This window comes from Culex pipiens, chromosome 3 (genome assembly GCF_016801865.2).
Source record: "Culex pipiens pallens isolate TS chromosome 3, TS_CPP_V2, whole genome shotgun sequence".
NCBI lineage: Eukaryota > Metazoa > Arthropoda > Insecta > Diptera > Culicidae > Culex > Culex pipiens.
In genome coordinates this window covers 122,751,714-122,765,136 of record NC_068939.1, presented here as the reverse complement: position 1 = coordinate 122,765,136, position 13,423 = coordinate 122,751,714, and the positions used below count along the sequence as shown (strand labels likewise).

Here is a 13,423-nt window from a genome sequence, read left to right as displayed (position 1 = left end):
TGCACTGTAGTTGTGAGCGTTCTCTCCAAATTCTTCTTGATTCATAACTTTTCGGTTCCTTGACTCATCCTCGGCCGAAATCGGTGACAAGGACGACTCACCGTGAACGGAATGCGCGACGCAACCTTGACAGATGACAGTTGCGGACTTGCGGAGATATTGGGTCGCGCTGACTTGAAGTCTTCTAATACGGGGTTGTGCAACAACGAAACTTACTTCCTCGCGCCGCATGACTTCGGCCTGCAGCTTTTTGTGGAACTCCTCGCACTCGTCCTTGTACTTCTCCATCTCCTCCTTGGTCTGGCGCATCTTCTTTTTCAGCACATCCAGCAGAGTGCCACTTTGTTGCAAATTCGCAGCCATGATTCTCTTCTTTTATTTGTGTGTGCGGTTACGGGCCTTATACGATACAACTAAATTACGCTAAATGCTAATTGATTTTTGCTCGTTTTTCACTAAACTGGCAGAGGAACACAATTGTTACACGATCTTCTTTCTCTGTAGAAATTTAAATAAAAAATACACAATTTTGTAGACATTTGCTATTCATAAGAAATTCAATTCAGAAAATTTCCTATAAATAGCCACAACCACACTTGCAAATCACAAACACACAATCCGTACGGCAGTGCACAGATACAACCACGATTTCACTTTTCCTCTTTCTTTTCCAGAAAAATTGGATATCCCGAAATAATTTTCAAACTTCAGCCCACAATCAATAGCCCAATCGCAGTAATTTTAGAAAACTCCATCAATCGCAGCAACCGAGGTCACTGGCAGGGCCCTGTACCCTCTTCTTCACAGAACACCATCAATCAATCAACGCACACACGATGGTCACTTCGATCGAACCCCAATAACCCTTGGCAACTCCACCCAATTCCAGCTCGACGCTCGCTAGATCGCGACTACGCGGCGCACTTCCGAACTGTCAAAATCCGTCAAATTTCGCCGAAATGCCCCGAAATTACACCAAAAAATCCACCGAAGAAGAAAAAAAACTGGTATGTAATCCAGGCAGTTCCGACCCCACAAGTTCCACGCAGCCGAGGGAGTACTCACTTCGTCAACAACTACTACAATACTGGCCCGTGCATGTGAAGCCACACGACGACGAACCGCTCCAGCGCAGCCCGCAAGATTCCAAGATGGCGGCGCGCCCAACGGCACTCACCACACAGCATTGGTGAGAGTTCCGCGCGGCGGCGGTGGCACTCTTCGCCCCGAACGTACCAGTGTGTGCAAACGGTTCCCAAAAAAGGGCAAAATTGCCGCGCGACGTCCAGCCAGATGGTCTTGACCCACTGCTGGGCAGCGAAGCTGCGACAGCGGTCACTCACGACCACCTGTACCCTATGCGATTGTGCCCCATTCATGCCCGGGCCACTCAATGACGGCATCGTGTGAGTCACAGCAGCCAGGGTTGCCAGCTAGGAACTCGCGGTGAGTGACGTCGCGCGACTTTGTCGCGAGTAACCATTGATTAATAAATGATTAAGGCGCGGCCGGCATTGTGCCGGGTTTTGAACACACTCGCGGTTGACCAAGCAGGCGATGGCGGAAATGTCAAAGGTTGGCGGCGATGCGTTGACAAGTTGACCTGTCAGATTAGTGAAACGCGCACTAATCAGGCTGATATTGGGTCGAAAACCTGTTGAACCGCGCGACTCAATGTTCCGTGACGGATCGCTGCGCGACCTTCCCGCTGGTATGTTTGGTCGCCAACCTAAACTGGAAGCACCTGTAAAAGGGTGGCGCTTCCGTTTCATTTGTGTGTAATCCGCTCCCCCCACTCCAGCGAGTTGTATTATTCGTCAACAAAAGCGCTCGGTATGCTGAGCGATTGGGCATTGTTCCGCTTAGGGTGCTGTACAGCTCTCATCTGCATAGAGATTGTAAACAGTGTGCACACCTGCTGCACGCAGTAGGCTAAGTTCCCGCTGAAGAGTCGTCCGGACCTCACCGGAGCGCTATTGTTGTGCGTCACGGTTCAATGGTCACTTCGATTCATTGTAGCAATCGCCCTATTGACGTTTCGATCGCATGACGGAGATGACCACGAAGCTTGTCGCTTGAGGAATGCGCAAGGCTGCGCAAGCTCTTTGTCGTCGATTTGAATACCTTTAAAAAAAGAAGGTAAACAAAGCCGTTGACAATTAGCGTAAACAGCTGCTGGTTACCCGGACGAATTTCGCAACGGGAGTCACGCAAACCCGACCATCTGGCGCCTTCGGATATCGATCGCCAAGAGTTTCCCCCTCTCGAACTAGGTTAAGAGACTCGTTCTTGACCCCTAAAACGTAAGAGACTCTGGCGTGCAAAACCACAACAAACATCAAGTTTATTTTTTTGCGAGTCCGGATGACCTCGAACGGTGGCGCCAGGACGGTCGTGCAATACTCGCGAGTGCACAACATTGTCGATGGACGACCCCCGCTCCCCTCGCCGCTGGTGACAGACGACGACGAGGGGTCGGTCAACCACAACACTGCAAACAATTCCTTAAAAGGAGAAAATCGCAGTTGGCGGCAGCGGCGCCTGCTAGGTTCTGCTGCTGCTGTGTGTTGTGGCATTAATAAAAATTAAAAGGTGTTATGAGACCGTAATGTGTATCATGGACCGGACGAGGACGGCGCGAGCTCAAGTTCAGGCTCATGGGAACATGATCTACATGGGTTGATTGGAGGGTGATTGCGGTAAGTTGATTGAATTTAGAAAAAAAAACGACTATGATTTCTGGAGCAACATTTGAAAGGGGCGGTACGACATTGCTCTTACGGCCTTTCGTCCCATTTAAACGCGTGTAATGAAAGGCCGTAAGAGCAATGTCGTACCGCCCCTTTCAAATGTTGCTCCAGATTTGTGAACATTTTAAATCGCTAACAAAAAAACTGCAGAAAATCAAGTTTTTATTTACGTAATTTTTTTTCAGGCCGCAACCTTGTATGTAAACAAGCAATCTATCCCACTGAACGTGAACTGTCATTAGAGCAAGTGGGATAGACTGTTTGTTTACATCCAAGGTTTTGCCATTTCGAAATGAATCGAATGTCAAAAACAAACAATTAGGTTGTTTGGTTACAATCAAAGGGATCTGGTACGTTTCGCCGAATGTCGTTTCGCCGACGGTCATTTTGCCGAATGTCGTTTCGCCGAATGGTACGTTTCGCCGAAAGTCATTTCGCCGAATGGACGTTTCGCCGAATTGAATAAAAATTAACTTTTTTGTATAATTTATGCTATTTGTTCGCTGCAGTGCCATCTTGTAATTCACTCATGCAAACTTGAGAAGGAGTGGCAAGATAATAATATAATAATTTAAAAAGTAAAGAACGTCTCATGTTTCAAAGAATGCAAAAACTCACAGAAATAATACAAATAATTTGCTTAAAAAATGAAGAATGCAAAAACTATCAGAAATTTTTCTAAATGCTATGCTAAGAATCAAAAAAAAAACTGCTCATGTTTGAAAGATTGCAAAACCTTTCAAAAATTATAGAAATAATATGCTTAAAAAACTTAATATACATAAACTCATCGAAATAATTGAAAAATATGCCAAAAATATAGAATGCAAAAACTAACAGCAATTTTGCAAAATGTTGTGCTGAAAACCAAAAGAACTGCTCATGTTTGAAAGAATGCAAAAACTCCCAAAAATTATACAAATAAATTGCTTGAAAAACAAAAAATACAAAAACAAACATAAATAATCTAAATAATAAGCAGCCAATTAAAAAAACTGCTCATGTTTGAAAGAATGCAAAAACTCACAGAAATAACTAAAAAAAGTATGCTTAAATACAAAGAATGCAAAAACTAACAAAAAAATTGCAAAATGTTATGCAAAAAATCAAAAGAACTGCTCATGTTTGAAAGAATGCAAAAACTCACAAAAATTAAACAAATATTTTGCTTAAAAAACAAAGAATTAAAAACAAACAGAAATAATCAAAATTATAAGCAGAAAATAAAAAAAAAAACTGTTCATGTTTGAAAGAATGCAAAAACTCTCAGAAATAATTTAAAAAATATGCTCAGTAAACAAAGAATGCAAAAACTACCGGCATTTTTTCAAAATGTTATGCTGAAAATCAAAAGAACTCCTCATGTTGGAAAGAATACAAAAACTTACAAAAATTATACAAATAATATGCTTAAAAAACAAAGAATGCAAAAACTAACAGAAATTTATCAAAATTATAAGCAGAAAATTAAAAGAACTGCTCATGGTTAACAGAACGCAAAAACTCACAGAAATAATTCAAATGATATATTAAAACAAGAATGCAAAAACTCACAGAAATGATTTAAAATTGTTTGCTGTAATTAAATAACTGCTTATATTTGAAAGAATGCAAAAACTCGCACAATTTTTTTCAACTAGATTATTTTTTAAGCGATTGTTTATGCATGTTATAATGCATAAACTTATAAATATAACATACTAAAAAACAAAAAAAAAAAATTTAAAGATTGCAAAATCACCTTTTAGGGACATTATACTTTTTCAAAATATTTTAATACAATTTGTGTCCATTTTATATATTTATTTTACGATTATTTGTCAATTCGGCGAAACGTCCCATTCGGCGAAACGTCCCATGCGGCGAAACGACATTCGGCGAAATGACCTTCGGCGAAATGACCGTCGGCGAAACGACATTCGGCGAAATGTCCCGCACCCCAATCAAAGTTTCACCCTATGAAAAGTTGATACGAAATTTAATCTAATCAAAACAAAAACAAATTTGACATAAGCTTCTCAAAATTGTATTGTTTTTAAATGTCAACAGTCAGCTCATTGTGCTTACAATCAATTTAATACTTCAATTTAGCGAGCGGGATGAATATTTGAATAAATTTTCAAAATGTCCTACCTATCTACAAACAAATCCATAGCACATAGTTTTGAAATGTAATAATGAGTTGATTGTTTTGATTAAATAAAGCTATTACAAATGTTAATAAAATAAAAAAATCTTTGAAAATACAAAAAGAACTTACAAATTTCAAACATAATTTCCAAAATGAGGACACAAAAATAGCATAAGATTGCTTTTTGTTATTAATATGACGTTCCTGTCTAAAATCTGCAAAACATCAATTAATTTATGAAAATATTTGTTATGGTAAAATATTACATCTTTTCCAATCTGTGGAAAAACAAAAAAACTTTTGATTTTGAGCTAAAATTGAAAAAGAGCCATGATCTGGCAATACTGTTCCAAGATATCGGAACTTGAGTGAAATTTGTAGAAACTTTCAATGAAAGATGATGTAAATTTTGACAAAAATTACATCTTTAATCATTGGTTTCATTCGACTAAACATTCCGCTAAATTAATTAGATGATCTCACAACACTGTTGTCCTAAATTATCGTCAATTAATTGAAATTTATAGAACTTTCTATAGCCATTTTTGCAAATTCGATAATAAGGTCCTTTTGAACCACTTTTCTGTAATTTTTTAATATGTTGTCTTAATAAAGTCATAATGTTTGATGATCTTGCAACACTGTCGCATGAAGTTGATATTAAGGCTCTGGATGGCATCATTCCAGATCGGCCATTTTGAGGCCATCTTTGTTTTAGAAAAACATTCAAATCTTGATTCATAAATTTTCAATTTAAAAATGGTTTTCTTTGTGTTGTTTGTAGAAGCATTTTACATATCGTGATTATTTTTTCATTTCAATTTACTATTTCTAAACCCTGAATTCAGAACCATCATTGACAGTCATTGTCCCAAAAGTGGAGGACACCTTCCATGACCTTAAAGTTTGTTTTTTTTTTTCTTTTTGAACATCATCGTCCTTTTTTTAAATAAAAAAATAACACACTTATGTCTTATCTGGATTTCACTATTTTTAAGAACAGTCGAGGTCAAGGGGCAAAAAACTGAATTGGGTACTAAAGCCTTATGTCAATTTTTATGTACAACGGTAAAAAACACGATTAAAAACCATTTCTGATCACTTTTTTTTTTTCATTCTAATGCAAAAAAATATTGACAAGACAACATTTTTTCGATGGATCAACTATAGTCCCCTTGGAACCAGCTGTCAAGTAGGAGCTTTTCTGTCAAGAAGGACCGCGAGGTTAATTTTTCAAAATTGATTTGAAAATCCATTTTAAACTCTTTAATGTCGTACGAAAAGTCATTGTACTCAGAAAAATAAGCTTTATCGCTGTGAACAATAATATCAGCAATCTAAGCTTAATTTAAGGACCCAATTGCAAATTTCATTTTAGTAACGAGTTTTACAAAGCTTTTACATTATCATTCACAAATTTGAAAAATATCAATGAATTAATCAAAATATTTTTTTCAAAAATCCAAATTTTAGGGTGCGTTAAAGCCTGTGTTTGTAGAAAAATAGATAAATATTGATGTTATGCAATAGTTTAAAATCGATTTTCATGTTTTTTTTTTTCAAGTTTTTAGTACTTAGCAAATATTTTATTTTCCCGCCTTTTTTATGGGGAAATTAAGAAGAATAAAACCGTAATAGCAATTTTGAGCAAATTTCATAAAATGTATATATTTTTTTAAGAAAACATGTTTGTGTGATTATAGATATGTTATTTTTTTAGTTTTGAATATCTTGTTTAATCTGTTTTAAGCATTTGACATGATTTATCTTCCAGTAGATAAAGAAATTATAATTTCGAATCTGTTGAGATCTTATCAAAAGCAGCTCAAAAACTTTAAGAAAAAAGAAGAAAAAAGAAGAAAAAAGAAGAAGAAATTTGTAGCCTTATACTTTATTGATTTATTATGAATTTTCTAAAACCAAAATTTGTGTTTATAAGAAACTTAACTTAAAACAACGAATTTTCCAGAATTCAGTTCAAATGACTTTCAATCCGAAATAATATCCAAATATAAAGCCTAAAGATACGATAGTAAAATTCAGTAAACAATGACCTATAAATTTCAAAATTTTAAACTTTCTATAAGAAAAACTCTCTTTAAACAATTAAAACAATTCCGAAACATTTTTTTTTTTTGCTACACATCTCAGCTTAACCCCCCTCAACAAACACCCAATTTTCCACGTGCCCTCACGTTCTCGCTCGCCACCTCTTTATAGCTCAAAACACGTGTAAAACAAAACCGCGTACAAAATACCGCAGAAAAGTTATCACGCAAATTAACACGTCTCGCCACAAAACCACCCAACTCAAGAGACCCCACAAAAGCCTGCAGTCGAACAAAAAAAAGAAGAAGCGAACGAAAAAAAACAGTAAATTTTCAACGGTCCACGTAGAAACAACATGATCGTTCCGTCGCCGGCCTATGAGATCACCACCGTCGTGAAAAGCCGGAAAAGCTTTGCCACGAGCAGCTTTCGCTTTTCTTGTGCTTTCCACGCCCACCACCAGGTGGTGTCGTGCGCGGCCAGGGGGACAACTTGTCACGCACACGGTGTGATTGATTGGAAAAAGACTGTTGAAAATTGAAAACGAATAGTTTAACGTTATTTTTAGATTTTTCCCAACAAAATTGCAAAACTGAAAGGGGGGAAGATTCTTGCTCCACCTGGAAGCAATAAACCACTCAATTTGAGTTTGAAGTTTCGCCCCCTTCGTACTTGTGTACCTAGTTGAGGAGTTGTTGGAGGAGGTTAAGTACACTTGTGCGCCAACTTGATGGGAGCCATAAAGTGGGGTTTGCACTGCACCAATCGAGAAACATGCGGACATGAATAATTCATGCCGACCCGAACGGTGGAGCAGAGAGAAAGAGAACTTGGGATTGAAGAAGATCTCAGCTGTTCCGCCGTGCCGGGTTGGAATGTGAGAACAGTGGGTTTAAATCGTCCGAAAAATCAATACTTGAAAAAAAAAATCACTTTTAAGTTGATTTTTTCAGTATTTTTGATTTACTGAAAATTTTGATTTTTTGAAGAACTGACAAAGTTTGTAATTTTGACCAACCAATTTGTCACAATGTCCCAAACTAAATCTTCCAGTAAGACCTGCAATGACTAGCTGATCAGATCCCACAAATCCGATTACAGCTCGCTGGCGACGGTTAGTCACCCATTTGTTTGCAATTTTGGCCCCACGGGAACCACAACCCGGCCAATTTTGCCCGAGATCATCTGCCGAGTCGCGGCGCATCCAGAAGAATTAATTATAGTATAAATATTTACACGGGTGTATTTCGCTGCCGAACCACCCCAAACGAACAACCGTTAGAGCAAAGTGAGCTCGAAAAAGTCGGTAAACGAACAAATAAATGGGCAAAACGGCGGCCAGAAGCGGCTACAAAATGTAGAGGAGGGTATGAAAACGTTGAGGGTAATGAAATTATTTTGTAAGAAAAAGGTAGGGGAGGGCAGGTAATTTTGTACAATTCTCGACTTTTTTTTGTTAAGGTCCTAAAACATATGAAAGACAATAGGGTCAATAGGGACAAAAGGTCCTATAACTTTAAAAAAAAACTCTGGAATTGTACTAGAATAATGTAATCAATTTAAATGTAAAAAAAAAAATACATTTTGTTACACCTTGCAATTTATTAAATTTGAAGATATAGTTTTCTTTATGATTCTAGTAACACATTTAAAATAAATCATAAAAAAAACACATTTCAATAACCTTGACTTAAAACGAATTTCAAAGTAGTTCCTCAAAACAAAAATTGTTTTAAAATAACTTCACATAAACAACACTGAAAAATATCCAAACAACATTTTTTTTTATCCAGATAAAAAGAACGACTTTCATAAAATGTTCAACTAATATTAGTAAAAAAAAAAAGTAAATCTTTCCCAGTTCCTGAGGGGAACACCCTTGAAGAGTATCGGGGCCGGCATTTACAAAGCGGATTCAGTGGCAATTTCATTCTCAACTTAATGTTAACATGTTAAGGTTAATGTTAACATTCCATAGGTCGCCTCCCTAAGGTGTCGTGATAAGGTCCAGTTTGTGACGATACACTACCTTCCCTTTACTAAGCAATCGAATCTAGAAGAGAAACGATCACCAGTTGTGTTGGTCCGAGCCGGGATTTGAACCCCGATCTACCGCTTACTAGGCGGAAGTGTTACCACTAGGCTACGTGGCTCGGTCCACTAATATTAGCTTTCCCAAAATAAGGCCATAGGGAGCGTTCTTCAATTACGTAACGCGGTTGAGGGAAGGGGGGTCGAAGGCCGTGTTACGCCCCAAACAATTTTTTAAAATTTCTATGGAAATTTTGTTACGAGGGAGGGGGTACAAAAATAAAAAAATTTGCGTTACGTAATAAAAGAACGCTTTATATGTTTAATTTAATTAACCTCCCAAAATTGAACTTTTTCAACTATGTAGTGTATAGAATATCATATATTTTTTCTATTTTACATGTTTTATGAAATATGACTACAGAGGTTTTAGTTGTTTTGTCGCAGAAAATAGGCAAAAACTCAAAAGTTGTCTACAATAAGAATATGACATAAAATATGCAATAAATAATGTTAAGAATTTACAAATTGAGACTAAACTGCAAAAAATTGAAAACAAATAAAAGTATTGAAACTAAAATGTCTACTCTTTTAGTTTCAATACTTTTAACAAGACAATTCAAATTATTTTATGAATACCAAATAAGGAATCATTGCTGAACTTAAGTAAAATTAACAGTTACTTCAACATTGACCAAATCAAATTTAAGAAAATGCTAATTTGCATTATTAGTTTGCCACCGCTTTTCCATAGAAATTTGGCAGCATTCCATACAAAAATGGTAAGTGAAAATCTTCAAAAAGGTATCTTTTGAAGTATTTTTTTTTTATCGATTTGGTGTTTTCAGCAAAGTTGTAGGCACAGACAAACAGACGAGACTCTCCATACAAATTATTTTTGAAATCCATCGTCCTTCATCAAACCACCAAATCACGGCGACGCCAGCGCTGCCTGGTGAGCTGATGCCGAAGCGCAGCCCAAACATACCAATACAAACCCATCTCTGTCATGTGTCATGTCAGTGTATGCGTGAAACAATCAAGCCATAACGATTGTTAACATCATCAGCTGATCGAAATAAATTTGTTGTTGCTGATCGTCAGTACCCGATGAAAAATATAATAATCAACACCGATGACCGAAGATGGCGGTGGGTCGGTTCCACAGTTGGTTCTGTTTCCATTGGCAGAACTTCATGAGCCAAATCATGCGGCAGCATCAGCAACGACGCACCGCAACGACAGAGACAACCAAATTGGTCCTCCCATTGCTGCTAAGTTCTGTCGAAGATTCCTCCTCCACCGAAATCTCGATACCCCTGGTCAAACACCAGTAGTGGCCGCTGAAAAAGAAAAAATCCAATTCAAATCTACCAAAATTGGTCCCCGTGATGGGCGTTTGGAAACATCCGCGGGGAACGTGTCCACGGAGCAGTTAATTTGCGCCAAATAACAAAAGCAAAAAGTCGCAAAGATTCCAAAAAAACTAACTTAATCCACCTATGTGGTTGGTGCCTTCCTCACTATTTTCCAACAATGGGTGATATGTGATATGATGGGTTTGCACACAAATTTCGTCTAATTTCGTTAAGTTCCGGAAAACAAAAAACACACATATCACTCAATGGATCATAAGTAGTATCATAAGTGGTCATACACCCAACTGGCAGTCGCATGATTGTGATGCATGGCGGCATGAAAGTATATCAGAATCTGCATGAAATCTGTCCTCATGCATTTTTTGCGATATAGGAGTATGACATTTTTGCCCGTTACCGACAATTATCGACATTAACGACGGCTTTTTGGTTGTATTTCACAAAAAAAACACTTAGCAGAACGAGAATTGAACCACCAACTTCTTGGTTATTGATCCGACACGCTACCACCGCGCCATGGACGCTTGATGAAAAGTGAGTGAAAGAGCACCAACAAATGCTTCTCTTTGGAGTGTTGCTCGGGGATGGGCCAGCATTATATGTGTTGGTGAGAACTGCAGATCGCTGAAATTTTTACACGCGGGCAAAAATGATCTAGGGGCTTGCTGCAAAAAATGTAATAAAATATGACATTTTCTGCAGCAAATCCAATGTTGCAGATTTTGAGATATATTTTTCCTTTGGGTGTAGCCTTGAGACAGGGTTGCCAAATGTTCAATGTTTAGTACTCGTTGGAAAGGTCTTTCGATTACCTAACCATCGGTGGGTCGGATGATGGATCCGGACATTGTTTACATACATTTAAGTGAGATCCGGCTACAAAAAAGTACATAAATGTCACTTAAGTAGTCAGAACTCGAGACAGGGTTGCCAGATATTCAATGTTTAGACTCGTTGGAAAGTTCTTTCGATTACCTTACCAACGATGGGTCAGATGATGGATACGGACATGGTTTACATACATTTAAATGAGATCCGGCTACAAAAAAGTACATAAATATCACTTAAGTGGTTATAACTCGAGACATGGTTGCCAGATCTTCAATGTTCTAGATTCGTCAGAAAGGTCTTTCGATTACCTAACAAAAGATAGGTCGGATGATGGATCCGGACATTGTTTACATACATTTAAATGAGATCCGGCTACGAAAAAGTACATAAATATCACTTAAGTGGTTATAACTCGAGACAGGGTTGCCAGATTACCAATGTTTTGGTCTCGTTGGAAAGGTCTTTCAATTACCTAACTAACGATGTATAGCATGATGATGTTTGGTTCAGTTTACTGCCATTTATTCAACTTCCGAAAATATGCGAAAACACATTTTTATACATAACTTTTTAATTATTTATCGAAACTTCAAACAATTCAATAGCACCGTATGGGACCCTAAACCAAGTCGAATGCGACTGGTTTGGTCAAAATCGGTTCAGCCAGTGCTGAGAAAACTGAGTGACATTATTGGTCACATACACACACACATACACACACACATACCCACACACATACACACACATACACACACACATACACACAGACATTTGTTCAGTTTTCGATTCTGAGTCGATATGTATACATCAAGGTGGGTTTTCGGGCTTTAAATAAAAAGTTCACTTTTAGAGCAGGATTATAGCCTTACCTCAGTGAGGAAGGCAAAACGTTGCCACATAATCTTACATCGAAACAGAATCAAAGAAACTCAACTGTGGTAGAAGATTGAGTGGCGCCCACGATCGACGCAATATTGCCAAAAGGACGACTAGCAGCAGCAATCTGAGCAGCAGTCCACGAAGGATAAGCAGGTTGCTCCGAAGGAGATGACTCCACCATAGGATCCGGCTTCCTCCGCAGTATCGGGTGCCTCAGCAGCTGCCTCAACATCGGCGGGCTGTTGAGGAGGCCTCCCGGGTTAATAGTGGGGCAAAAGGTATATCCTCTCTAGTCAGCCGCTCATATGACCCTGGCCAAGACTTCCCCAATCTTGTCCAGCAAAGCCTGGATTGTAAATCACCGTTAGAATTCCTGAATTCCATCATAATTGTTTTGTTTTCATTTGCTGCCTCACACGTGCTCACGCTCAACTTAAAAACACACATCACACACACTGAGAAAAGACGGGCGAGCTGTCACGACAGCAGCGCCATCAGCGCCGGGTGAGTGGATGCCGAAACAAAATTGCATTTGAAATAACCGTTTTAGAAGGACGATGGTTCGGCACTCGAGTGTCCCGTCTGTTTGTCTGTGGTTGTAGGTATGAGTAAGAACTACACTTAAAAAAAATCAATGAAAAAATGGCTGATTTTTTTAATTGCTTCAAGTGGGTCTCGTGGCGCAGGGGTAGCGGCTTCGGCTGCCGATCCCGATGATGCTATGAGACGCGGGTTCGATTCCCGCCTTATCCACTGAGCTTCTATCGGATGGTGAAGTAAAACGTCGGTCCCGGTTTCTCCTGTCTCGTCAGAGGCGCTGGAGCAGAAATCCCACGTTAGAGGAAGGCCATGCCCCGGGGGGCGTAGTGCCAATAGTTTCGTTTCGTTTTGGTTTCCAAAATAAACAATTTTAGTTATTTTTTTTTTTCGATATCTGGACTTTTTGATTGAATAGGTCCTGTAAACAAATGTAAACATTGAGTCAACCCGCTTACTCGGATGGTCATTGACATAAGGTATGAGAGGGATACAGTCTATGTTTACATTTGTTTACAGGACCTTATAAAAAGGTCCTGAAATGATTTAGGGGAAATAAAATGCCATCTCTTTAGAAAATTACTGAGAGGGTAAACAATCTTTGATAAACTTGAAATAAAAAAAAAATTAAAAAGTAAAACAAATTTACTAAATTTTTTCATGTAAAATTGAATTTGCAATTAATTTTAGTAAAATTTTGATAAAGTTCACCCATTTCAAGTTAGCAATTTTTAAGATAATTTTTTTTAAATTTTTCAATTTCAAATTAAGTGAAATGTTCTGCTATTTTAAAAATATTTCAAAATTTTTAAATCCAGCCTCAACAATAATTGTTT

At 38.1% G+C, this 13,423-nt stretch overlaps 1 protein-coding gene across 26 annotated transcripts in view; it reads right to left on the bottom strand.

Annotated features, from left to right (window-relative positions):
* The window catches only part of LOC120423279 (tropomyosin-2), a 95,696-nt gene that overhangs the window by 54,349 nt on the left and 27,924 nt on the right, over positions 1-13,423 (bottom strand). For 2 of the 26 annotated variants that reach the window (XM_039587042.2, XM_039587041.2), the window contains exon 1: positions 217-498. The exons of 23 other annotated variants lie outside the window; for them this stretch is intronic. In XM_039587042.2, coding sequence (XP_039442976.1) covers positions 217-363 — 147 coding nt within the window. In that variant the 5' untranslated portion in view covers positions 364-498. Of the gene's footprint in view, positions 1-216; positions 499-855; positions 1,036-13,423 lie in introns of those variants that run through there. One more of the 26 variants, XM_039587047.2, reaches the window with a different exon arrangement.